General features: G+C 39.2%; 2 protein-coding genes across 13 annotated transcripts in view; one reads left to right on the top strand and one right to left on the bottom strand.

Moving 5' to 3' along the window:
• The first annotated feature begins 8,251 nt into the window (after positions 1-8,251).
• Hr83 (nuclear hormone receptor 83) lies at positions 8,252-18,860 on the top strand. 3 transcript variants are annotated; one of them, XM_087355456.1, is made up of 7 exons: positions 8,252-8,403; positions 9,878-9,960; positions 10,146-11,454; positions 11,958-12,053; positions 14,261-14,536; positions 15,891-16,232; positions 16,545-18,860. In XM_087355456.1, exons 3-7 carry the CDS (start codon positions 11,280-11,282, stop codon positions 16,775-16,777), a joined length of 1,122 nt encoding a protein of 373 aa, XP_087211582.1. In that variant the 5' UTR covers positions 8,252-8,403; positions 9,878-9,960; positions 10,146-11,279; the 3' UTR covers positions 16,778-18,860. The 3 variants fall into 3 exon arrangements, with proteins under 3 accessions (XP_087211582.1, XP_021924286.2, XP_087211581.1); XM_022068594.2 differs by having other exon boundaries at positions 11,314-11,454; XM_087355455.1 differs by lacking the exon at positions 9,878-9,960.
• Positions 18,861-18,922: 62 nt separating this feature from the next.
• The window catches only part of LOC110831967 (retinal guanylyl cyclase 2), a 117,604-nt gene continuing 111,457 nt past the window's right edge, over positions 18,923-25,069 (bottom strand). For all 10 annotated transcript variants that reach the window (XM_022068532.2, XM_022068536.2, XM_022068533.2 and 7 more), the window contains one exon: positions 18,923-24,775. In XM_022068532.2, the coding sequence (XP_021924224.1) occupies positions 23,695-24,775 (1,081 nt within the window). In that variant the 3' untranslated portion in view covers positions 18,923-23,694. The remainder of the gene's footprint in view (positions 24,776-25,069) is intronic.

Raw genomic sequence — 25,069 nt, forward strand, 5'->3', positions numbered from 1 at the left:
TTACTTAAGCAATTATTGTCAACACAGACGGCATACATTTATTCAACCACTGAAAGACAGAGGGGTCTTAGTATCATAAACAGCGAAGCAAATAATTAAATCATTGGAAAGTACACGAGTCCAGAAACGTGAAGAACTTACGCGATCACACCCAGAACTTTGGAAGTGAAGGGAAGGGGTCGATTGCACCCTTAAATTCTAACTTAGAGGTGAAGTGTCTGTATGCGTGTAAGCTGTATTTGTATGGTCTATTCCTGTCTGCTCACGTGCTCTGGATTCCTTTAATCACATGTGACGCAATAGAGATAATTGAATGATAGGTGAAATGAGGTTATTTCAAAACATTTTTGTAGTTGCCTTCTCTATAAGCTCGACTGTTATTTTAGACGTCCATCGTCTTGGTTATTTGTTAAAAAACATCTCCGTCATTGGCCAGTGATAACGACTAGTTCTCTCTAAGAGACCCAACAGAGTAGGCAGTCTTGTCTCCAGTCTTCACCTGAAGACGGAGACAGATTCCGTTTCCTAAACCTTAACATAAACCAAGCTGATGGATAATGTCCAAAGTAACAGTCGAGCTTACTGTAACACACATTTGTCAGAACCCTTTAGACCAGCTTTCTGTGTGTTGTGATAACGAAAAATATATAGGGCTCATCAAGAATAAATATGTTGGAATACCTGAAAATTTTACTGAAGATCTTACATACAATATTTTATAACGATAGGCTAGTTATGTATTTATAAATACTCTTGGACAAGTCTACCTGATGTTTAGATAGAACAGGACTTAAATACAGGTTCTTTATAGGTAATTGTGCAAGCCCTGGGACCAACTACAAGCAACCAGAATTACGAAGAGGCTAGTTATGGCCTTGTTATGGCGCTGTCATGTAAAGTACTTGGGTTGACATGTCGGCTACTAAGTTATTTAACAACCGAGCCATACTAACTATTGCAGATATCTTGCGTCAGATGAGACGATATTACGATTATGTACAGTGAAGTGGAAAGGACTTGGAAGGAAGAAGAGGTGAGGTGAGGTGATTGAAGCCTGCATTCGAACGATAGACGGAAAGGATAACCGAACTGTGTACTCGAATCAGACATTTTTGAAATACACGTCAGATGCATTACCAGTGAACTACTTGTACCTCGCTACGCGCACAGTTAATTATAATTTCTAACACGTTACATGACGGGCAAACAGAGTGTTTTGCCACATGAAACTGGAACATTAATAAATAATGATTCCGATTGTTCAATGGACGAACTATTCCACTCAGTCAGGACACAAATACGATTCAAATGTCAAATCGAAACCACGGTGTTCAGGTAAGGAAGACAGGCTTAAAATATTCACACGTCGGAGAGACTGCCCGCACTTCACTCGTTATACGCGGCCATAACAAGTACGCCTGTGTCATTAATGGCAGGCTTCCACTGAGAGTAAGAGTGTTATACGGAACATTTCTGTGGAGTGCAAGCTATTTTGATAAAAACATATTTAGCTGTAACTGTCAGTTTCCTACTTTCTTACGCAAATTTGACACTCATAATTTATATACATGTTTCCGGTTTGTGTTGTAACAGGAAGTTACTTTATAAATTGACATTCATATTTAAAAACGTCATTACAGGAGTTTATCTGCGATGTCTATTTCTGAGGATGACAATTCGCAAACTAATTACTAGACCAGTGAGTAGTTTACAATGGCAGACTTACATTTAGCAACAGCCTTGATCAAGTGAGAAGGTACATGATACAGTAAAACCCCTCAACTTGGACACCCCTATATCCTGGACACCCCCTTATATTGGAAACTTTTAATTGGAATCGGCGAATATCCTATAATTTTATATGTCACCCCTTTATCCTGGAACTTGAACACCCCTTTTGTTGTAAGTTGAACAGGTTCATGCACTTAACTTCGATGCTTTTCAGGGAAACTTTTTCAGTTACATATTTTGTTATTTTGAATTTCTGACTGATGAATGCCTCTTCTCTAGAGGATTATCTTATAGACATTGAAGCCGTCATTGGAATGCATTGCAAGTGTTTAACTATTCTTTTGTTGAACCCTTAACTGGACTACAGTATTGCAGAAGACACAGCTTTAACTCCATCAGTTCTGTGCTTGCATTTGAGTTCTGACTGTGTTAACAGAAATGGAATTTTTCTTTCTGCGATGGGGAAGCGAAAATTGGTGGAATTAACTTTAGAAAATGTTATTGAGGCTGGGGTGTAATGCACAATGCATGGGAGTGGGCTTCAAAAGATTATTATTAATACTATTGTCATTAATTCTTAATTCAAGTAAGCCTACAATAGTCAGTGTATGTAAGTAAACAGATTATATTTTCATTAGACCACAATCTGATTTTTCTCTTTGCCTCTATCTTGGACACCTCTGTAAGTTGGACACATTTTCGTGGAACCCCAAGTGTCCAACTTAGAGAGCTTTTACTGTATTAGACTACTTCAGCTCGAATGTTATGTATTCAAAATGTCAGATAATACCACACTTCTGACTTCCCATACGTTGAAAGTGTAGATTATTTAGCAAGCATGTGTAGAATTTAAACGACAGAGTTATTAAACAATATTTAAGCGAACAGCTGCACCACTTTTGTCATTGTTAAATTAGGTTACAATAGAAGAGTCGATTTTTGGTCTACACTGAATTTGAAGAAAGAACGTGCTAAACCAAAGCATCCTTATAAAAATATTTGAAAAAAATTATACGAAATTTGCGGGTTCTGTTATTGGTTACAGTCTTCAGTAGGCCTATAGATACTAAAACTTTAATTATGTTGCATCATAAAGTAATGGTAAGGATATTAAATGTTTATAGGTATATGTCGACTTAAGTCGTTCTCGATACAACAAAGACTCCCACTCGAGTGTGACCAATGACCGTTGTTCACTCACCTGCTTCATTTTAAGCTTGTTTTGCTTTCACGCCCATAGAAAAGCAACATCACTTAGCTTTCTGCCCGGTTACTTCATCAATAATGCAAAGCGGCGTTTAAGGCGGAAGGGCACCTACCTTCTTTCACAGGTATAGTCGGCGCAGTAGTTTTTGGCTGGTGGAAAAGCTAGTGGAGCTGGCGGACGGGCCTAGTCTGTGTACCTGAGGTGGCACGGTCAGTGTATTTCTTTTGTTTGGGCGTTCAGTCCGATAAGCTCCTCGGTGCGGTCAGCATTATACTATCGCAAAAGAGACTCGCTCCTAGCCTTCCCCTTGAAAATTCCACCGGCCAAAAACTACTGCGCCGACTATAAACACGACAGGTAGGATTCAGCTATCAGATTTAAGACAGAGGTCGAAGTGAGTAATTTTAATACAAAGCCTACTTTTGTATTATGTGTCTTTTGCACTGCGTGAATAAACTGAAAGCATATTTGTAACATTGAGTTCGTCTGTTTGTCTTCATGTTTCAACTCGAAAACCGCTTGACCGATTATGATTAAATTCAAGAGGCATTTACAGAAAGTTGTTCAGTCATTTCGATAAATGTCGATATCACAGAAATAAACTTTCATAAGGGATTAAATATGTATTAGGTCTGGGTATAATAGAAAAATTCAAATTATTTGTCCAATTGTGATAATGAAATTTATGTTTCATGAATGCTATGATTTTTTTTTTTTACAGGTAAAGAGAACTCTCAATGTACACGCCAGCTGCGTATATTTCATGTACTGAAAAGTCTGTACTATAATTGAATGCATTGAGATGTTTCTTCCATGCCAGTACGAGGCCCTGAATAACACATGCAAGTTTTATACAGTGAGGGGATGTCAATCCCCTTCCCAAATCCTCCAAGCTGGAAGACCACTCTCTGTCGACTATCCGAAACTGCTTATTCAATACATTCACAACTAACTTCCATATCTCCAGACCGCCTCTGCTACCTGCAGGCTGAGGACGCATGACACCGTGGTTACAAGACACACACGGAATAAAATGTAACAAGGGAAATTAACTTTTATGAAGTGTTGAGGGATGTAAAGAATGCATATGGAATGATCTTAAATATCAATTCAGTAAATTTCAGGTCAGATACGAGGGTCGCTCATTAAGTAATGCCCCACATTTTTTTTCTCAGCCAATAATGAAGATAGAAAAGTGTACTTTTACATGCTTGAGATTTGATGTTTCCCGCGTTCGTGTACGGAGTTTCAAATGATTCCAACCGATAGCGGAGCTGTAGTGAACTGTTAAAATGGCGTCTGTGAACGACTCTCGTTACAAGCAACGAGCTGTAATTGAATTCCTTGTTGCTGAAAAAGAAACGGTGGTGAACATTCATAAACGTTTGTGTGCTGTGTATGGAAGCTGTGCAGTCGATAGGAGCACCGTTGGTCGCTGGGCTAAGAGAGTTAAAGCTTCAGGAAGTGAAGAAACCGAGCTCCGTGATCTGCCGCGCTCTGGGCGTCCTGCCACAGCCACCACTCCAGACATGTTGAACCGCGCGGATGCCATTATTCGTGAGGATCGGCGCATCACAACTCGACAATTGGCCCAACAGCTTTCAGTCAGCAATGGAAGTGTGATTGCAATTATCCAGGCTCTCGCATATTCGAAGGTGTGCGCAAGATGGGTTCCACGAAGTCTCACAGCAGACCACAGGATTCAAAGGAAAACGATTTCTTCTGAATTGTTGGAGCGTTTTGATGCTGAGGGAGAGGTCTTTCTGTCCCGGATAATTACAGGTGACGAAACCTGGATACACCACTTTGAGCCAGAGACAAAAAGGCAGTCAATGGAGTGGCATCATCCTCAATCACCGAGAAAGAAGAAATTCAAGACAACTCCCTCCGCCGGAAAAGTCATGATGACTGTCTTTTGGGACAGTGATGGGGTCATTCTTGTGGATGTGATGCCAAGAGGTGCGACCATCAATTCAGACGCGTACATTATGACCCTGGAAACCCTCAAGAAGCGTTTCCGACGAGTTCGGCCTCACAAGCATCCAGCAGAAATTTTGCTCCTGCACGACAATGCACGCCCTCACACAAGTCTGAGAACCCGGGAAGAAATCACCAAATTGGGTTGGACGGTGCTACCCCATCCACCCTACAGTCCAGATCTGGCACCCTCCGACTTCCATCTCTTTGGGCCACTTAAAGATGCTATCCGCGGAACAAGATTTGAAGATGACGAGAGCGTGATTCAAGCAGTGAGGACATGGCTACGTGCACAGGACAAGAGCTGGTACCGGCAAGGCATGCATGCACTTGTTCCACGCTGGCGTAAAACCGTACAAGTTGATGGGGACTATGTGGAAAAATAGTATGTGTAAAGGAAACATTGATTTATATTGTCACTAAATTTGAGCCATCTTGAATAAATATGTTCTGAGGAAAAAAATGTGGGGCATTACTTAATGAGCGACCCTCGTACATTTAGACAAAACTGATTAACTCACATTAACAGAACTGATGACAACAAATTCCCAAACTTACCCCTCAGTACTCAGTAGTATCTTACGAGTAAAGCAGAGAGCATTCAAAAGACGACGAAAAACTAGGCACGCGGAGGACAGAATAAGAAATCTGTAGGTCAGTTCACGAATATTATGTCGCAGATATGCCCAGTGTCTGAGGTTCATTGACACGCCTTCGAATTTTGTGCTGAGGTTAGGTTTCGTATTTCACTACAGATCTACTGACAGACTTGTTATTACATTTTTTTTAAAAAAAGGGATGACTGTTGGGATCGAAGTCGGGACCTTTTGAACAACAGGACAGTGTAGGATTTGATACTTTCGCGGCGAGTACAATCAATAAAATCTTCTCGGGCAATCAGCCGCGTTAACTGGTTACCGTAGTAAAACGACGTTTCGGGAACAAACTCTGTCCCCATATTCAGGGTTGTGATGTGACTGGATCCTCGGAAGTCGTCTGAAGCCTGAAGATGGGGACCGAGTTTGTTCCCGAAACGTCGTTTTATAAAGTAACCAGTTAACGCGGCTGATTGCCCGAGAAGATTTTATTAAACAGGACAGTGTGCTAATCAAAAAGACCACCTGAAACAGGAGCAGAACCAAGTCTCGAAACGTCGCATCGTTTATCACATGCCTCATGCCCAACATACTTCAACAACAAAAATACAAGTGACGGTTCTGGACGTGTCTGGTCTCACTTGGTCTTAATATCACTTGACACTGAAGGAAAGGCAGGAAAGCCTTCACAGGGCTTCCTGATCGCTTATGGCCGATGATGATGATGAATAACAAAAAAGACCCAGAAGCACGCGGTTGGTCGTTGAGTTAGCAGAACTACAGAGAATAATTGTTGTACGCTCCGCCTTTACAGTCAAAGGCGACCTATACCTGACAAGACAGAACAACGTGCCTCCTCTGTAATTCTCATACTCCACTACAATATCCAACATGGTCGATATTAAAGTTATCGGGAATAATTAGCAGCGTATATCAAGAGCTGACCGGATCCATGATCTTAGGGCGTCTGAGCGTTAAGACAAGTACTTCGTAACAGATAACTGGTAAAGATGTGCTTCCTGCCTCACATCGCTCTGATTATAGATATCAAACACCTCTGAAACGTCGGTGAACTTTCACCAGACTACACGGTGCAACAACCCAGAAGACAGCCATCTTCAGACTCACCGCCGTGAAAACCTAAAATCCTACATAACTGATAAATGTTCTGATACCTTATCAGTAGAGTGTGGACTGTCGGGTTTCGATTCCTGAATTAATAGCTTTCGTTTAATTGCAGCAGCGAGACGGGGTGACGTTTTGTGTTTGCCGGTAAATCGATTTTAATGAAGGATTAGCACAGTTACTCATAAATGCTAAAGAAACCAATTTGCCTATCCAGATGGCAACACTGTCCACGATGCGAGTTAAATGTAAACCGACTTGACGCTGGTATCAGCATGAATGATGATCTCTTACTTTCTGTGTTGCCCTGTTATGCCAGAAGTTCTGTGACTAGCTAATCCCCATATAGGAGCTCTAAAATTTGTCGAAAACATTCAGTTTATTCTGAGGAAGAACATGACAGAAAGGAATAAAGAATACAAAGAAGGAAAAGATGAACAATTAAACAAAGAAAACGAATTTTTAAACCACACCTTACACTGGCTTCAACAGTTGTTACAGACGTTTAGAATTCTACTTTCTGCCAAGTGTTAGAACCGCTCCAAGTTTCCCCGCACTTCACTTGTCAAAACAATTCTAAAGCTCGAACTGATATGCACGTGTATTGAAGTGGACAATCAACAGCTGGCCGTGACCAGTCACGGGGAATTCTGACACGCCTACTAATCTCACATAAATATGACAATAGGCCATGCATGACCTGTCATTTTTATGAGACGTTATAATAATTGTCAATGCTGCTGGCCGCTCTACACAAGGCAGGGACACTTTTTTTACTAAGTTCTCTCTGTGTTTCGAGTTTTATTTAATTTGGAAGCTAAACTGTTTGTCTACTGTGATACAGACTTTCGATGGGCTGATTCACCATCCATTCACTTACACCGAATGATCAAAATAATAATAGTATAGTCGGCGCAATAGTTTTTGGCCGGTGGAGAAGCTAGCGGAGCATTTATTTTGTTTGGGCGTTCAGTCCGATAAGCTCCTCGGTGCAGTGAGCATTATACGATCGCAAAAGAGACTCACTCCTAGCCTTCCCCTTGAAAATTCCACCGGCCAAAAACTATTGCGCCGACTATAATACTATTGCTGTCGTTATAAACAAACGTGTTTTTTTTTAAAAAATGAAGTTGGGTCCCATTAAAAAACATAATCACGAAAGAAGAAAGACAGAAGGAACGGAAATGTGAAAATCTCTTCAAATAAACACAACATCAAGAATTATTTAATAGGGTCTATAACTTCTAATTTGTTGATCTTCATGAAATCTGAAGATGACTGTCTTTTGGGTTCTAGCGCCGTGTAGTCTGGTAGAAGTTTACTGACGTTTCAGAGGTGTCTGCTGCCCCCAGGGCAATAATAATGGAATGTATGGCGCTACAACTTGAAAGACAGCCATCTCTAGACTAATGCCATTTTTAGAGACAGGTTGCTGCATTTCATAGCGACAGTCATTCTTCCCTTATTCAATCAATCAAAAAATAAAAATTTGTGATTAGTCGTTGTCTTCAATAAATTACGTCATCAACAATGTCAACTTATGTTTGTTTATACTCGGCATTGTTGTGTTCCACAACAATGCCGAGTACAACACAACAATGCCGAGAAAACAAATAACGCTTAGTACCAAGCCAGTCGCATTATCACTGCTCTACAAGCAGCACGTCGCATTCTTGAATATTGACTGACAGTTGGCCTAAAACATCAGGAAAGTGAAAGAAGACGTAATCAACTATTTGAAGTATCAACTCTAACAACTCCAACAAGGTAAACTGATACTCATTCGATATATTACGATTAAGAAAGTATTATGAAAACTGGCCTTATGATCGATTTTAAGACGAAGATTTGCAGGGGTGGGGCTGGACGTACAAAGCTGACTGGCCAAGAGCAGTTGGCCTCTGAACAGCGACATAAATAAGTAAAAAATCAGATTAGAGAAAGTGCTCCGAATAAGACACTAAATTAACACCCCGAAGGTGGATAGTTTAGTGTCTTACTCAAGATTTTAAAACGCATCCAACCCCCCGAAGGGGGAGTTAGTCAAGTGTTTTAACCCGCCCATTGGGGGGTGAGAGTTAGTTTAGTTTCTTACTCAAGGGTTAAAAAACTTGAATGAGACATAAAGTAACCCTTCCGATGGGGGGTTAGTTTAGTGTCTTACTCAAGACTTTAAAACGCAACCAACCCCCCCGGAGGTGGGGTTCGTCAAGTATTTTAACCACCATTCGGGGTGTTGTTTAGTTTCTTACTCAAGGGTTAAAACACTTGAATGAGACGTTAAACAAACCCTTCCGAAGGGGGTTAGTTTAGTGTCTTACTCAAGATTTTAAAACGCAACCAAACCCCCAAAGTGGGGGGGTTTGTTCAAGTATTTAAACCCCCCCATTCGGGGGGGGGGAGTTAGTTTAGTTTCTTACTCAGGGGTTAAAACACTTGAATGAGACACTAAACTAACCCCCCGAAGGGGAGTTAGTTTAGCGTGTTACTTAAGATTTCAAAACGCAACCAACCCCCCAGAAGGGGGGGTTGTTCAATTGTTTTAACCCTCAATTCGGGGCGGTTAGATTAGTTTCTTACACAAGGTTGGTGGCGTTTTACAAAATTGACCAGCCCTCCCTAGGAGCTCCGAAAGGAGCGCCCTGCTCTAGTATTCAAAAAGACGAGAGTTAAAACGCGAAGCTGCTATATGTAGGCTACAACCTGTCACAACAATGACAATGAAGAATAAACTGCCTTTTTGACAGGTACAAGCACACCTAGTGACGTGTAGGGTCAATCCTATTGGTTGAAAGGTAGTAGATGAATCGCTATTGGCGTAAACCGCCCCAGCACCTGTCTGAAGGTTAATAAAACATCGGCCATTAAGTATTTCCCTATGAATGTCGAAGACTCCACCTTCATCACAAGTGGGACTTAAAGATTTTTTCATCAACCAATGAACAAACGTCGATATGATAATACTATGTATTGAACTGGGTTCTTTGAATTTACAATATATGAGATGATTCGCCACAAGAATGTTGGACAGTTCAAATGTAACTTCGGTTCTGCAAAACTTATGTTTAGTAATAACTTTGCCATTTTTACAAGTAACAGAATTTTAGTGAAAAGTTATACTTAAAAATACGGTTTTTATAATCCACATCGTGACGTCAGTTTCATAAAAGGAAAACATCTGTTTTCTACTAAAAAGTGTACAAGTTGTATTCATGTCATAATCTGCTTAGGCATGTTTTAGGTCCACTCCATTTTATATGTAGGACAAGAGGAGTGAAAATAGAATCTGTTTAAAAAATAGAACGAAAAACGAAGATTTAATGGGTAAGTATTATGTTTAATTTTGGAAAGCACCCTCTAAAAGTAGTTCACCTGTTTCTAAGGAAATACGCGAAAGTTTACATATGAATGCTCGTAATCTGTAAAAGTTGAATTTCGGACTTTGTCCACCTTCTATATTTCCATAAAATTACAACGTTTCGGAAGCTGGATTTTTTTTTCGTCTTCAGACTTCATCTATGAGTGATCGTGTCTACACAGAATATTGGACCTAAAACGGACTAGAGCAGCGAGTGCGGCCATCCAAAATTCGTGGTAACGAAAACACAGAAGTAACAAGATTTAGGCTTCTTATTTAATAAGGCATGTAATACTGGAATTTCTTTCGTGTGCATTCCCTGAATGTCAGGAGCTGGAGGACTACAGGCCTGTTTATTTACATGGCGAGAGATTGTATCGCTTTATGTACACCTACGTCGGAAAATCATATCAAAATATTAATTAGACTAATTACTTTTAAAAAAAACAGACACGGAACAATTTTGCGAACCCGAACACGGCAAATATTTTAGAAATGCCATGCAGGCATTTTTCAAAAGTATTAAAGTATGTCAGAGCTCTTTTTAGACGAAGATGGCTGTCTTCTGGGCTGTTGAGCTGTGTAGTCTGGTAAAAGTTTACCGATGTTTCAGAGATCCTTTCTACCTCCATCATCAGGGAGACGAGTCACTGATGATGGTGGCAACAAGGACCTCTAAAACGTAGGTAAACTTTTACCAGACTACACGGCGCTTCAACCCAGAAGACAGACAGCCATCTTCACCGGCAGAATTACCAGATATCGCCTTCCGTCAGCTTAGTGTATTTATGTAAATATAATGTGCAATATTGTCCGCTGTCAACAAACTACCTCTTGAAAGAAACATTGACTTCGCACTGTATTTGGACATAGGCTTAAACGTAAAAGTTTTCAGCAAAAGATTTTAAAAAATGTGTAATACTTGATACTTATTTAATGTATTGTTAAACTATTCACTGTATTTTGTCTCCTGGGATGTAACGCGGTGTAGTGTGGTAGTTATTGACCTCCGTTTCAGAGGGACTTATGCCTCCATGAGGCTATCGCCCTGATAATGGAGGTAGTGCGCCCCGCTGAAACGGAGGTCAATATCCACCAGACTACACGACGCAACATCCATGAAGACGGCCAACTTCTGAAGAGTAGGTCCGATGAAATGTCTTTGAGATAATAGTGACGGAACTTCGGGCTTCGTAAGACAAAATTTCTAGATCAGCTAGGCGATGTACGATGCAGTTGGTTAACTGTGCAGTTCTTGGTTCTTTCTGGACTACTAAGCCGTTACATGAGGCCCAAAGTAAGGACTGTGATGTGTTCAGGGCGCACTCTTCCGGTCCCTGTGGCTTGCAGAGTGTGTGGAGACAAGAGTTTCGGGAAGCACTACGGCGTGTACTGCTGTGATGGATGTTCCTGTTTCTTCAAACGCAGCATCCGACGCAAGATGCTGTACACTTGCATCGGTAAGTTAGCACTGTTATACGCTTGAAGCTGTTCAACAGCTACTCATCTATTAACGACTGTTCTATGCAGATCCACAACCGCGGACATCAATATGTTATAGACACATGTGAAAACAAGTGGGCCAGTTTTATTACAACTATAAATATGACCACTTTAGAATTACAAGAACGTTATAAACATCGCATGTGGACATTTATCTGGAAGTGCTGAGAAAACCCACAAAGAAATATTCGTCAGGATAGCTAATGTCCGGGCCGAGATTTGACCCATGACCTACCGAACGCGAAACAGGACTGCAAACCTTTCGACAACGATGAGAAAGACTGGACAATTTTCTCAAAAAACACCTTTCTAATTAATAGGAGGGTTTTACTTCATTTATTTGTCTCGTAATTTTATATCAGACCTTGTATTTCTCTGTTATTGTCTTCCTGTTGAAATATAGGAATTCAAGACGTAAGACGATTATAATACAATGCACTTTGCTTTCTGTTGCACTCAGCCGGAAAGGGAAACTGCGTGATTGACAAAGCACGGCGCAATTGGTGTCCTCATTGCAGACTGCAGAAGTGTTTCTCCGTGCACATGAACACTGCAGGTGAGTCTCCCAAATGGTGTGTCCTCGACCACTGGTGTGCCACGTGATTTCATTACTTATGTTCTTCATTTGATGTTAGATTTGAGGTTTTGACGGCGGTGAGTATGAATATTTCTGTCTTCTGGGTTGTTGCTCTGTGTAGTCTGGTCGATGTTAACCAACGTTTCTGAGGTCATACTGCCTCCATCATCAGGGCGATGAGTATTAAGATTTCTGTCTTCTGGGTTGTTGCGCTGTGTAGTCTGGTCGATGTTTACAAACGTTTCAGAGGTCATACTGCCTCCATCATCAGGGCGATGAGTATGAAGATTTCCGTCTTCTGGGTTGTTGCGCTGTGTAGTCTGGTCGATGTTAACCAACGTTTCAGAGGTCATACTACCTCCGTCATCAGGGCATGAACATCGACTAAACTACACAGCGCAACAACCCAGAAGACAGAAAGCTTCATACTCATCGCCCTGATGACGGAGGCAGTATGACCTCTGAAACGTTGGTAAACATCTACCAGACTACACAGCGCAACAACCCAGAAGACAGAAATTTTCTTTATTTTAAATTTTTTGATTACTTTTCAAAAAATGTCAACATTTTTATACGGTTTTCAACCATAGGTAATACTAACCAGGTATTTTTGATTACTTACGTTTGTTTATGAAATGTTAATAATAAATTATTTACAAGAGAATTTTATTGTCAAAATACACATATTCAGTCTGATTAGTCCATCTCAAGTTCAAAGTTATTGTATAATTAAATGGCTTAATAAACATATAAATTTACAAGATTTTCTCGGCGAAGGTACCCCGGTATCACCATGTCACTTTGGTAAGGGTTTTGCTCTAACATTCTCCCCTCGGTTTACCGACAATCCTAGAGATAGGATTAACGTAACGTAAGCTGTTAACAATTGGCTAATCTACACCGATATTAAATTCGCCGGGCAACTGTAGAACATCAATACTAAATTAAATTTGAATCTATCAAATGATTTAGGAAGTAAGAAAAGATAGCAATCAGACATGACCACCCTATTATGCATTAATTTTATACACTTTGTGTAAAGGGGGCTAGAAAAGGAAAGAAGGTTGTATTTCTTTAATATCACTGAGCTACTACCTAAATGTTTGTAGGGTTGCCTCTGTTAGCAACCGGCCTGCAAAACTGGCAATAAATAAATGAAGTGTTCATTTATTATAGGTGTTCAAAGTAATTATCTCAGTTACGTGTCACGTTATCAATGACCCTGACAAAGTGTTACCCTTCGGTCCAACCTTTATTTACAGCACATTCTTTTCACACCGAAATAAACCTTACATAATTCACTGTCCTCTACACAGACTAATGTGGCATTAATTATTGGTGGGAACTTTAATATTCATGATTACAGCCCACTGGTTCCCAGACCACGTTCACACCGCCTGATATATTGATTATGCAGTCTGCAGCCAGCATTTCGAATCATGCCGTACGCGGGCGTGACGTGATTTATAAACAAGCGCATTTTAAAATTTTACTATACTGACATTCATGTTTTATTCACATGGTTACAAAAAGAAATCACAGTTCAGATAGGATTGTAAGAAAAGACGTTTAAATGTATTAAAATATTGGAATGTGTAATTTTCACCTGACAACGCAAAAAGATTCAGTTTTCGGAAATCTTTGTTCATTTCTGAATACCAGACGGTAGACCAGATTCAGATACCCAATAATATTTCCAGTTTGTTTTCTAAAGATATGAAACGTGACCTGTTACTTTTGAGAAGAATATGCATTAGACGTGTTTGAACACAAAGCGATCACGAAAATATTCGATTCTAAGGACAAAGTAAGTGACACATTAGGATATTTCATAAAGAGAAACTTAACAGGTCACCTGCTGTTGTAAGGAGAGTGTAATTTACATGGGGGGGGGGGGGGGTTACAATGATCAAACCATGAGCATACGAGGTTTAGTTGGGGAAACGTCCTGTGAAATGACCATTTGTAAAAACCGAGGACATGGCAGGATAATAGCAAGATGAATGCTAAGGAGATAGGCGAGGACTGGCTCACGATTATTGTTACCACAGTGGGATTTGATATCGGCGATGTTGAACTTTATCACAGTTAGTAAAAATAAAGAACGTATTTGGAAACTCTGCTTACTCCAGATTGAAGTTCCGTCATATTCTCGTAACCATTCTAATAAAGCTATTTTCTTGCAGCCGTCCAAGAGGAAAGAGGTCCTCGGAAGTCAAACAAGTGTAAAACTATGAACAGTAGTTCAACATCGTCACGATCGACGCCCTGCTACCGATCAGCTGTAGGGGCCGTTCTGTGCCACGCGACCCCGTTCTCGGCCCTCGGAGGGAGCGCCATGCACCATGCAGAAGGGACCAGTCCCTTCAAGAAAGTGACACCCGAAGCCAGCTTACTCAGAGAAACAATTCCATTCGCTTTCCCCACGGTTGCATTACAAGTGCCTACCAGAGGACTCCAAGGTATTCAACTCATCTGAAACATTGATACATGTTCTGTAGGTTTTTTGAAAAGAGATCACAAGGCAGAGGTTATTTTACGCCAGACCTACTGGGGCCTTGCGTCTAAACAGCGTAAATTACAGGAAATGAGCGAATAATTTTAAATAAATACGTATTGGCAGTAGATGTAGGTTAATCACAAGAAAATCGGGCGCTGTCGGAACTTTGTAGAATATTGCCGCTGTGAATATGACATGAATACGACATGCGTTACCCCAGGGATGTCCAACATTTCGTCAGTAACGGGAAATTAGTTGAAGCGTACGACTTACATTGGGCATTGTATTAATCTGTCAAACAATGCCGACTGAAATAATTAGAGTACGAACAGACTTGTATCTTGTGTTACAACATCAAGGATTTTCTTCTTCAAAATATTGCTTTAACACACTCCATTTCATAACGAATCGATGAAATCATTTTCCTTTAAGATGCCACTGGATAGATATTCAGTTCACAGAGCGAAAATCACCGAATGCTTTCCGATCATCAGTGACTAGTCAATAATTTATTATGAATATTTTTATGCCTAGGTGTCCGCGATGATGTTTGGCGATCACTGATGTAACAACATATAATGTCCAACTTTCAATAACGATATAACTTTATCGTATTACAATAGTTTAGGGAAGCATTGAGATAAATGGTGATAAGAGTTTCAATATTTTAATTATATATTAATTATACTATTTTATGTATTACGATGACCATCCACGTACTGATGGTCTAATAACAGAAGCATGTCGTTAGGGAAATGATTTTTTGTCAAAAAATATTTTGCTAGAAGATGAAGTAATAATTAACGCAGGTTAAACATTACAGTATAGGACGAGTTAAATACAGAATTCCATAAAGTTTCTTCCCCGTTAGACCCTATCACATAAAATGAATCAATAATTTGGAATGCCTATAAATATTTTGTGCTGTGAAATTAATTTTGGTCCTTATCGGTACACCACTCACACTGTATTAGGCTACACGAAAATCAATGTAAGCACATCGTAAATTTCTAATGTGTTTAAAACGTGCCATGATTATTTAAAGCGTTTTTTGAACGACGTGTTTTAAACTAAATGCAAGGAAAATTACAGACGTAGTTGGGACTATACAATTTTAAATTGCAATGTACATTACATGTACACTGTACATTAATTAGTGATGTCATGTAGCGTATTATTTCTACGGGTTATAACCCTGTATCAGCAGTAAATTAAAATCTGAAGTAATACTAAAAATTTAACATTCACACACAAGCGTTAACATGTTTATAAATTCTATCAGAGAACTAAGACATGAATTTCGATTATATTTTCAGGTGAATTCTATCACGAAATAGCAGCACAGATATTACTGGTAAGTCTACGACAAGCTCGAAGAAACGAACATTTTGGTATTTTGTCGAGATCGGACCAGGACTGCATTCTGCGTCATGTGTGGAACGAGTTATTCCTCCTTCATGCGGCCTACTGGCCAATAGACGTCTCCGCCTTGATACGGAGGGCTCTTAATAATGGCCACATCTCGAAGGCTGCTAACAACAGCGCCAGCCCCAACAGTACAAGCAGATTGTTGCGGAGATCGCTTGAACTATGCCAGAATCTGCAATTGGACGCAGTGGAACTTTCACTGCTGGAAACTCTTATTTTATGTAGAAAAGGTAATTTATTACGTTAGACTCTAAGTACTCCAGTTTAGGGAATTAAAAGAAAACATTAAAATACCATTCACTGGTAGGAAAAATTCTCAGTCATATAAAATGCAGCTTTACCGATAGATACAGAATACAAATTCGACTTTAGTGTATAAACATAAACACACCTGAGATATGAACTTTCATTCCAAACTTCGTAAATAGTTCGCCGCCGTCAGAACCTGATACTCGGTCGAAGATTTAGCCAATTCACTATAAAAATTCAGTAAATAAATCAAGAATCAACCAGTAGCAGTAAAGGTGATGTTTTTCCACCAGACCTAGCGGTGACGACGGAGGATGCTAAGCGGTTGGAGTCGATCCAGGACCGAACCCAAGTCGCTCTTGCACACTACGCTGCCCAGTCTTCACCCCACCAACCCTCGCGATTTGGACGTCTCCTGCTGGCTCTGCCCGTCCTCTGCGGGCCCACAGCTCAGGGTCTGCAGACCATGCTCTTCCGACCCATCATCGGCGACGTTCCACTCGAGCACATCATCACAACTATATGAAGTCTTCATCACGCGAGAATAATGGACGAAGCGGTGCGATTTGCACCGACTCCCTTTAAAAATTGCCGTCAGTCAAAATAAAAAAAAGGCAGTTTTTCTGAGTTCGACGCACAGAGTTAGTAAAGTGAATGCACAATCGGGGTGGATATTTTGGCAGCTCATAACTTTATATTTTATCTCCAAAATCACTTCCCGAATTTCGACGAACTTCGGATCTGATCCAGACACTAAAATCTGTCACGTGAATTTAATTGTATTTCAGTCAAAAAACCTAAGGCACGAGAGTTGATGGAAGGGCAATACTAAAATAAGTAACTAAAGGACTCTACTATATAAGTCAGTTGATTCTGAATTTCAACACTCAATGCACATTAAGAACAGAATTTACGTACAACTCACTGTATGTATAAACCTGACATGTAAATGCAGATGTTCTTGTAACGTTCACTTTAAACATATTTCGGTATTTTGCACTACATTTAACAAAATTTAAAGAAAAATAATTTAGAGTTTCTTGTGCAAATCTCCACTGTTTATTAAATGTTTATTTGCAACGGAAGAAGAATAAATTCAATGAGGTATGTGAAATGTTAATAAAAATGCACTTGGTAACTCATTTTACTGCAAACAGCGGCAGACCTTCGCACCTTTTACTGTCTGCACATCTTACACGACGGCAACAAACATTTCATTACCAGAAAGACACGGCTGGACGATGCAAAATCAGGTCCGCACTCCGATGTTGGGTCATACAGTGCGTTCTCTGATATACTGGAAAGTATCTGTCACTCCGGCACCTACCAGAAGCCGCATGACTTACAGCCAAGCGCTACGATGTTTTCCCGACATGACTCAAGTATCCCTCCATAAAACCTATTAAATTAATTCCTTTTTATAGCATTTTCTGCTGGGAAGCGACAAGTTCATTCTGTTATTTCAGTGAAGGCACCGGATATTAGACCAGCAGATACCGTTTCGAAATGACACAGTCTCCTCCTACAGGTTTCTGAAGATTGAGACAACATATTTCTCTGAAACGTTCGTATCTACCTACAAGTCCACAAGGCGTTACAACCCGAAATATCAACATCGACATGTTCACCGCTTTGAGAACTTCGGATCTCAAGAACAGTTTACTTTTATTTAATCAGAAGCACACTAAATAAAAAAAAAACCCTTCCAAAGCCATACATTGCACTAATATAAATAGTTCATTTTCATACATTCTAAGCTTAATGAATCGAGTTTCACGCAACAAAGATGAAGTGGAGTGGAAGTATAATTCTACCTATTCTTAACAACCGAAGTAAATGGACGTGTTCAGCTTGACGTTCAGGTCGCTTTACTAACGGGAAAAGATCTTCAAGTTCCCACCGGATATGATAACGGGTGAATGTGATGGCGAAAAGAAGAAACCCTGCTTCTGCTGGGAATCGAACCCCGTATCCAGTCATGTAATAACTAAGCTATTCGGGTTCATTGTGTTTATACACTTGTTTGATGACGTAAACGTGTAAAATATGAGAGAAATCTAATGTGAATATTATTATTATTATTATTATTATTATTATTATTATTATTAAGTGTTCTGTCTTACGACAGGTCCATTGCTCTGCCCGAAAAGAGCTCTCCAGTTGTCCCTATTCTCGGCTTCTCGCTTTAATTCCTGGAACGTCATCTTCCTTCCTTGTTTAAGGTCGTCGGTTAGCTGTATCAATCTTCTTCCTAAATGTGAATATAAGACTGATAATTAAACATATAAAGCAATAATAATAATAATAATAATAATAATAACTGCTGCTATTACCATGCTGAAGAGTTAGTAAATTATTTAGTTTGTAATCTTTCCATAAGACAAGATGTGACTTATAGTCCAAGATCTGCGTGATCAAATGTTCACCAAAAATAAATAAGCGAGAAACGAAGAAGAAAAAATTGTGTGCACATTCCAGAACATGATAAAGCATTTTAAAAGGAATAAGGATATTACGCACGTTTTTCACCAACATATCATTATAATATATTGGTTTGGTCCTATTATAATACAAATACTATTCACTCTGCAACAAAATAAAACTTTTAACAAAAATTTGATAAAGGAGGTTTTTAGTTTGTTTGGGTTCACCTGAAGAATGTCCTGCAGAATATTTCAAAAGCAATTTTATTCCAGCACGATAAGTGTAGACCAATAGAATTCACAACACGATGTTGAAATCAACTCCAATCGTTTGTTCCAGTTTCCTGCATTGAAGTTCGTTTTACAGTCATAATAGTAACAGTTATTTATAATCCAAAACCTTACGCTGTTTCTAAACGCCAAAATGAGCAAGACATTTAATAACGCACTGTCACGTCACTTTTGTTTAGGCCGATCTCTTCCTCACATCGATACCGATTACAGCAAAAGTGAAGCAAGGCACTACCAACTTCTAAAACTTTTCTTTTTTTACTTTTTTCTGACTACTTGGCACATAACGTGGTTAAAACTTTGTTTTTCAAATAAAATACTGTGTATACTGTAAGAGTTTTGAGTCCTTCCAAATTGATCATCTGAATTTTGTCATAGAGGCCGATTTCTGTCGGTAGATTTTACTTTTTACTCATGTTATAATGTCAGGATATTTTACAAGAGAGGTATATTTGTGTGTTGCATCACTTTTGCCTTGTTGATACCAATCACACAATACGGAAAAAAAAACAGGTAAAGTAACACAAAATTCTGTGGAAAATTTATTACTGCTTTGGAAAAACATATTCTAAATGAGTGTAATTTCTTATTAATTAACGGACACAAATGATAAACAGTGTGTCTAATACTGTCAGTTTGTTTATGACAAACTTGCATACCAAGGCTGGGGAAATAATTCACATGAAATACCCATAGTTCAAGTAGAAGCATTTGCATACTGAACTGGTGATGACAGTATGACGCATTCCGTGACAAAACACGCTTCTATATACGTACTTAAGTTTAAGGAATCTTTACATTACTGTCAGTACATGGATTGCCGATGTTAAGGAGAATGTTGATATTAAGGAGCAAAGTAACTGTATGAAGGAGAAATTTGAAAAAAATTAGGAGTTTAATAATTTATACTCATCAAATATTATTAGGGCAAGAACAACAAAATTGGTGAGAAACATGGCAAGCATGAGAGAGATAAAAATGAATACGTAATTTTGGTAGGAGAAACTGAAGAAATAAACCACTTAAGAAGCCTAAGAGTCGATGAGAGAGTAATAATAAAGTAGCGTTGAAGGAATAGTAACGTATACACTAATATCATTCGACACAAGCGAAGTTTTTCAAACACATCAGTGAAACGTCGAATTGACAAAGGACAGCAGGATGTCTTAATCAGTTCAATGGCTGTTAGATTATCGACGAGGGCTTTACTTGTCTTCAGGGTTCATAAACTTTGTGAGTTCTCTTTAGGGTGATATATTTTAAGGACGCATTTCTCTTCACAAAATTTTATAATTTCTGCAATCTGTTACAAATGTACAAATTAATAAAAGTGATTTAATGCCTCAAAATTTAATCTCAAAAACTGCTGCTGTAGACTATTAATACAGACTGGAGAGTAAAAGATATCGGGTACTTTCGAAAAATGGATGGAAGGAGTAGGAAGAGACCAGGAGGTTAATGCGTGTTAATAATGATGAGAAGTAAAACTGGATTAATTTCGGATGAATTCCATATCCAACAGAGAACATGGACGCGTTCTACCATTACGAAATAAATTCTCAGCAGACAGGTGCTCACAGATCTTTGATCGCTAAGTTGGGGGGGGGGGGGGGTGTGTGTGTGAATAATATATGGGTATTTCATATATTCCTTTTACTATTTATACTACAATCTAACAATGTAACACCATTTGACAGGGTACACAAAATTAACACTTTATAAAGATAGCTAAATGTAACACAATATATTACTACAACATACAGTATACATATATTTTCTATTTACACGCATAATTTAATTTGTGCTAGTTTGTATCTTGAAGTCTATATATATCTAAATTATTATAGTGAAGTTTTATTGTTGATATAGGAATTATGGTTTTCCTTTTTGATTTTATATTACGAATCGTCTAGTGTTTCATTTGTTGTTTTTGTTTTGATTTAGGTAACTGTCATAATGACAAATATATCAAGTCATTGATTGTATATAGCATTCTGATATTTCGAATCCCTGGCAGGGAAGCTGTACGATGCTCGGTACTATGGTTCCCATTTTATCTACCGACCAGTTTCGGCACGCAAAATCTGGGGGCCTTGTATTAAACCGCAACAAAAGGGCACGGGAACCCGGCTTTCAGAGCAATAATTTAGGGATAGAAGAGTACTTACATTTCTGGAAATAATTGTACCACAAATGCTGGACAAACTTATTTGATACAGTATGCCCTGTTTTGGGGATTTATTCTTCTTTTGACTTCCGAGACAAATTATCATAATGCAACGACGATCTATATCCGGAAGCCTTTAGCTTACACAAGGCATGAATTAAAAGGGTTTTGCTTACGTTTCCCATCGTTGTCACTAATCTAAAAAACAAAATCAGCAGAAACTTGTCAGCATATAACACACAGACGCATGAAAACGGGAGTAAAACCAAAGTATCAGTTTAAAGTATTTTGGTCAGAAAACCAGCATATAAATTATGTACTGGAAGATACTGTAACGAAGACATAGGAAGAATTATAAAGCATTTTCCCTGGTAATGTAGGAACGGAATGTGGGCGTATTCTATTTTAATGTCTGATAATGACATCAGACATATATATATATATACAGGGGACAGGATAAACCTGTGAATAAAAACACACATTAGCGCTTGAACCACGAGTAAGAATTATCGAGATAATTGATGTGCCAGAAAACTGAAGTTAGGACCTCGTTATACGTTATAAACTTCGGTAAGGCATTATTTTTAGTAGTATTTTTTTACAGAAAACCAGGAAGTTTATTAATTATGCACCAATGGTACGGTACTCGGTGTTATCACAGAGTTATAATTCTAGTTTGATAATATTAATAAATATTATGGAGTGACGCCAATAAAATATGTCGTAATAAATAAAGAGATTTGATTGTAACGATGACGAATAAATACTTTAACAATAATCAAAATTAACTGATTTTAAATGTTTACTGTAATTTATTATTGCTATTGAATCTGCCTTTGAGGACCGCACTGCCTCTATCATAAGGACTTCAGCATAAACAATAAACATTAGTTATGATTAAACTTACTTAAAATAGTTATTAGTTACTTTCACAGCTCGAAGAAGATCAATAATGTAGTTCTAAACTAATGCATTAGACTTTTCTAAAAATACGTTCTGAAGCGAAAAAAAGTATTAACTAATTTTCTGAAGTTTGTAGAGATGATTTTCATCTGGAACCGAAGCGCCATACATTTTTTTTGTTACCCTGCATCTATACTTCGTGGTACTCTGCATTCAGCCTTCAAATTATGCACTAGCATACATGTGTACGTTTCCCTTTTACAATGTTCTCAATCCAATCATCAGAGAAACCAGGATACATCGAAACCTAGTCATAAAGGTCTCAATGCGCCATTTTTTGTGTTTGTGTAAACACTGCAACATTTAACATGATTTATAAGTTGTTTAGAAATCTCTACTCAGTCCTATTTATAGATCCTTGCATCCATTAATAATCTAGGTCTAACCTCGTGAACTGACGCTGCCTCTAAGCACGCGTCAGATCAAGAATACACAAAGATATTCTAAAAATTACCCCATAAGCGATTAATTTATACAATTATGTATCAGGTAGAAAATAGATTCTCAACAGTTTCGATAAGTCTTTGAAAAGTTGTGAGTTCCGACTCTCTCCATCCCATTGAACCCGCGGCGAAGATCGAAATGAAGTGCGAAGTAAGAGGCACACATTCACGTGCAAGATTACAAACAACTGTTTAACTAAAGCAGAGTCAATTACTCCAGGGACAGCCAACTGCTTGGAAACGCTGAGTGTCACTTGGTATTCAAACACTGAGTGAGCGTCGAAGTTAAAAAACAGATCTGGAGGAGCTACGATGTGAATATGAAGGTTTAATCTCGTTTCGGCTCTTTATTAGAAGTAACGTTTCATCCCACGAGGAGAACCCGTCTACTGCCATTTCTTATTATTAAAATTTCGAACCATTACAATTTTCAAACGATGTGGAGGGAAAGAAATTTTTCAGAGATCAAAATCATCATACTCCAAGCTAAATCCATCCAGCAACAAGAAGCCCTAAACACTAGCTGATTACTGTGTTTTGGGTTGTTGCGTCGTGTACTCTGGCACAAGTTTACCGACGTTTCTAAGATGTATGCTGTTTATAATCGGGGCGATGGGAGGCAGCAAGCACATCTGAAACGTCCGTAAACTTCTATCAGAGTACACGACGCAACATCTCAGATGGAAATAATTTTCGTAACTGCCTCTGAAAGATCATCTGATAAACACAAGATAACAGGTTCAAACTCTTAAAAGTTTTAAATGAGGCTTGTTAATTTCTTCATGTTTCTGTGGAGGAAACCTCCATTAATTCGATTAAGACATCCAAAACCGGGCGAAATGGGAAAAAGAGAATGGTACAACGTGCTTAATACAGTGAGCGTTTATAATAGACAGGAGGTAACATATTTGAAAATAATAAGGTAATTATGAAAGTAAGGTATGAGTTTGTACTTCGTATGTGCTTTGAATACTGCCTTTCAGGTAAGAGTTTTTGCTACAAAGTCCGTAAGTGAACACACTAACACGATATTTCTTCAGCTGCAACATGTTATTTCAGAACAGTTTACATATCAAAGCGCGATTATCTGTCCATCAGCTGACCGACCCTGGAACTACGCTATTGCTATGAATACGAGGAATTTCTCAAATGATTTCTAGTTCAAGGATTCCACGGATACAGACATTGAAGATGAAGTGAACGGTGGAAGTTCACACCGCTGTCTGAAATAGCTTGCGTTAGCGGTGCTTTTAGGGCGTCCTGACCTCGGGGAACTCCCTCCTGTCGTGTTTACGAGAGGAATCTCCTCGATGCGTTCCAAGTCGTGTGCCGCCCCGGCTGAATTTTGCTTGAAGAGTCTACCAGTGGAGGTTGCTCTTGGCGTCCCGACAGACGCCGCACTGTCCAGCGTCATTGTAGACACAGAGGACGATCCTGACAGTGAGTGCACAGAAGGTTCATCACCGCGATCCAAACTGAATTGCCTTTTCAGGAAGCGGTTTGAAGCGAGATTGGAACCCCCAGTGCCGTGAATGGGCTTAACGTAGTGATTGTGCTGGTTCAGGTGTTGCTCGCTGGGAGACAAGCAGCGGTAGTAGTTATACGGGGAACTCAGGTCTTCTTCCTGCGTGGTCACACCCCTGCGATGCCTGCTGCTACCGCGGAAAGGAATGTTGTTGTTGTTTATTGATTGTGTTGACGTAGAAACTCCCAGAAGTGCAGCTGCTACGTCTGATGCAGATACGCCAAATCCACTTGTCATTTGGTGATCGCTGGCTGAACTTCTAACAATACCCGTACCTGCAGGCATCTGGTAATTGACGTCTGAAATTTTATTAGCATCAACATTCCTCAACATTTCATAATCTTTCCTAGAGCTTGTTTTGGCGTGCGATAGTTCACTTTGTTCCGATTTCGTATCTTCATTTGATTTAAGATCGTCTTTCGAATTTGACTTTTCATTATGAACAGATGCACTCACTTTCACTCTCTTCTGATTGTTCGAATTTGAATCCGGCTGCTGTTCGGAGCTCCGGGTAGCAGGCACCGGAACTTTCTGGTCAGGGCTCAGTTTCATCTTTACATCTGAGAGACTCGATGGAGAAGTCAGGCCACCGGAAACACTCAGATCCCCGGAACTGCTGTCTTCAGAACGAGATGGAATGATTCGCCCTCCATACTCTGCTGCAACTCCAGAACTTCCGGCTCGGCTAAGCTCGATTAGTCGCTCATCCAGCCTTGAAAAAATTGATAGCATTGAACGTACAGGCATGTATGCAATTTGGCCTGTTATTAATCCCATTTCGTTAAAATTTTATCGAAAAACAAAAACAAAAGAGTTTTCGAAGAAACGCGAGTAATATTTAACTCTTTACCTTACCTTTAAATTTTCTATGTCATAAATGTGGAAATTAAATGCTTTCAGTCATGGTAAAACGTCACTTTATCTGAGTCACATTTAGTGTTACATCTCCCCTGTCCCACGCAGCTGGTGACAAGCTGACATCATCTTAATGAGCAAAACGTGACAA

This window comes from Zootermopsis nevadensis, unplaced genomic scaffold (assembly GCF_977971745.1).
Source record: "Zootermopsis nevadensis isolate Lab colony 2312 unplaced genomic scaffold, Znev_1.0 Znev_ptg000024l, whole genome shotgun sequence".
NCBI classification, from domain to species: Eukaryota; Metazoa; Arthropoda; class Insecta; order Blattodea; family Termopsidae; genus Zootermopsis; species Zootermopsis nevadensis.